Source organism: Danio rerio, chromosome 21 (assembly GCF_052040795.2).
Source record: "Danio rerio strain M-AB ecotype USA chromosome 21, GRCz13ab, whole genome shotgun sequence".
Lineage (NCBI taxonomy): Eukaryota > Metazoa > Chordata > Actinopteri > Cypriniformes > Danionidae > Danio > Danio rerio.
The window spans coordinates 11,855,001-11,857,973 of NC_141041.1; the positions used below are offsets into that span (position 1 = coordinate 11,855,001).

A 2,973-nucleotide genomic window follows, 5' to 3' on the forward strand; every position below is an offset into this window, starting at 1 on the left:
GACTTGGCTTCTTTTTTTAAAGCTAAATAAACAGGACTGGAGGAGAAACTCATTAAATTAAACAAATAGAAGCACAGACTTTGCTAAAAATGTGTCTCAAATATTACCAGTGTGCTTCAGGGATCCATCATATTGGACAAATTCAACATTGCAATATTTGATTTTTCTGTTATTAAATATTATAATATGAATACAGTTTCACAAGATTTTCCTGTGAAGGTTTTCTGGGGAGTCTAACAGTGTTCGGGTGCAGGAACATGTTATTCTTTTCTTACTTTGTCTCCTTTCTAGTTCAAATGTTTATAAAAATTCTTTGATCATGTAAAATATTGTTTTGTTTTTAACTTCAGAAGAAATCAAAACTTAAAATTAAGTTTTCCTTAAAACAAGCTAAATTGTCTGCCAGTGGGGGAGGTAAAATGATCTTGTTTTGACTTTGAAATGTAGATATTTGGACTTGAAACCAGACAAAAATCCTCAATTAAAAAAAAAAAACATTGTATAAATTCCATGTAAATACAGTGATTAACTGCAATTCTGTAGCTCCTGGTCAACTATAATTCGGACTCAACATTGCACACCCTGCGATGTTGCGAATGCAAACATTGCAATATCCATGTTAAAACGATATGTTGTGCAGGCCCAGTGTGCTTTTGCTTTACTCTTGTGTGTGATGGTGTTTTCAGGGCCCACCAGGATCCTTTGACTTCCTGTTACTCATGATGGCTGACATTCGTAACGACATCGCTGAGCTGCAGAGTAAAGTCTTCAGCAGACCGTTACATTCTTCATTTGAGGATTTCCCATCAGCCCCGGACAGCTGGAGAGACACACCGGAAAACCTGGACTTCGGATCCGGCGAAGACTACAAATCCCAGAGCCCTCCCAAGAGCAGCAGGAAGAGGAAATTACCTCGGAACTTAAAAAATCCCGATTGGCCGGTTTGAGACTGTCAGTAAACAATACAAGAACTGAAAGAACTGATGGTGTAAATATTACAGAATGACTGCTATTTAACTGTATACTCGCTGAGGAAAGAAGGCTGAATGTATTTCACTGTATGAAATTTCTATTTTTATAACATAAAAGATGTACATTTTTGTAATTTGGTCACTCTGGACGTGTCTTTTGTCTGCTATTTAACTAGTTTGCATTAGGGTTGTCATGATACTTGAATTCGATTCCAATCGATACTGAAGGTTTAAAACGTCAATTTCCTGCAAACATTTGAGCGCATTCTTAAACGCACTCTAAAAAATAACTCGAGGGGTCTGTACCACTACATAGTTTAATACATTATTGTAACTTAAAAAATCTAAAATGCTGATTAGATTAAAACTTTTAAAGTGCCAGAATCATTTTATTAAGTTTTCAAAACATAAAAATATTGAATTACAATTATTTAAATTACATCGATTTAAAAAATGTGGATTGTAATAAAGTTCACGGCCCTTTGGCCGCCGGGAAGAAGGAGGCGGACAACCGACGCAGTTTTGAAATATTTATTAATAACATGAAGCTGAAAGCAAAAGTAAAATATGTCCGGGCCCGGTCCTCTCTCGGCTTCCTCTGCCATCGTTCCTCCTTTAATATTAGATTGTACGAATTCATACAAATTAGCCACTAAATCAAAAAGTTACGAATTGCCGTGAGATTGCGTTGGAATAACTTCATTTATTTATAGTTAACTGGTGATCATGGAACCTGCAGCCAGGACAGACTAGTTTAAGATACATGAAAATATTTTTTTTTAAAGGTAAATTTTTAAGAACATTTTTGTTGAATAAAAAGCTATATTTTGCTTGTTTTTACACATCATTTAACATTTTTGGCAAGGAAATAACTCGTTTGGTGTGGCTAGAGAGAAAGTTGGTAAATCCTGTGGTGTTGAGCCCTAAAAAGTCATGTGAAATAAAACTAATTGCAATGCAACACTATGAAAAAAGGTCACAACACACACAAAAAAAGTATGTGGACAAAACACATAATTTTAATCAAGTAATATTAGGATGCCAAAATCAAATTTATGCATATAAATTTTGGCAAAATTGTGGCTAGTGAAAATACCAAGTGGCTAGTACATTGGAAAACTACTAGCCACAGTTGGTGTTGATCACAGCTGGTGATCAAAAAAGTTAACGTCAAGCCCTGCATGCAATGAAAACAAGCCATTTCTTAATATCAAAATAAGTCTAATGGGGTATATGCCGAAGCATGCTAATAGGACTTTTAATTTGCCATTAACCTGGGTTAAGCGCTTCCGGCGAATTGAATGGCAAAGCAAAATCCGGTGCGTTTTAAGTCTGATTTCTTTAAAAATCACCAATCTCCACCAGCTGAGTGATATCCGATTTAAAGTGGGTCTCAGATTGTACAAGAAGCACTGCATTAAATTACATTTCCCCCACCATATCTTTATTATATGAGCATTTATTTTACCCCATTATATTCAATGGAGCTTCTGCATTAGCCTGCCGATTCTGACGGGCGCGTGCGAGTTAACGGCTTTTTGTCTCGTTTTACACTTGAGCAACTAAATAAATGCTAAAATTTATTTAACTGAATGTATTTTAATAACATTACAACATCGATGCTGTATAAGAAACCGTATAAAATGGAAAAAAAGTTCACAATAACAGGTCACCGGAAGTGTATCAGCATGGGAACAGCACTAGCTCGGCATATACCCTATTTCTGTGAGTTTGCTCTCTAAGTCATACTTCACATCCAAGCCAAGAAATCAACATTATCAAAACAGGCACTCTTTAAAAACAGTAGGTTCATATAATGGCATATTATTATATATTTACATATTTTACATATACACCTATATATTTACAATGAGTGTACATGTTCATTTTGTGCGAATTTTGCTCAGCAGTTTTGTTTTTCCTCAATAATCCTCACCTAAAAAACATCTTGCTTTCTTTCTCAACTTATTTTTTCTCCTCAGAGTTCATGAAGTGGATCACA

General features: G+C 35.2%; 1 protein-coding gene across 2 annotated transcripts in view; it reads left to right on the forward strand.

The window, feature by feature from the left end:
• The window catches only part of ccbe1 (collagen and calcium binding EGF domains 1), a 98,221-nt gene extending 97,120 nt beyond the window's left edge, over positions 1 to 1,101 (forward strand). For both annotated transcript variants that reach the window (NM_001163923.1, XM_087299861.1), the window contains 1 exon segment: positions 687 to 1,101. In NM_001163923.1, coding sequence (NP_001157395.1) covers positions 687 to 947 — 261 coding nt within the window. In that variant the 3' untranslated portion in view covers positions 948 to 1,101.
• Positions 1,102 to 2,973: the final 1,872 nt, after the last annotated feature.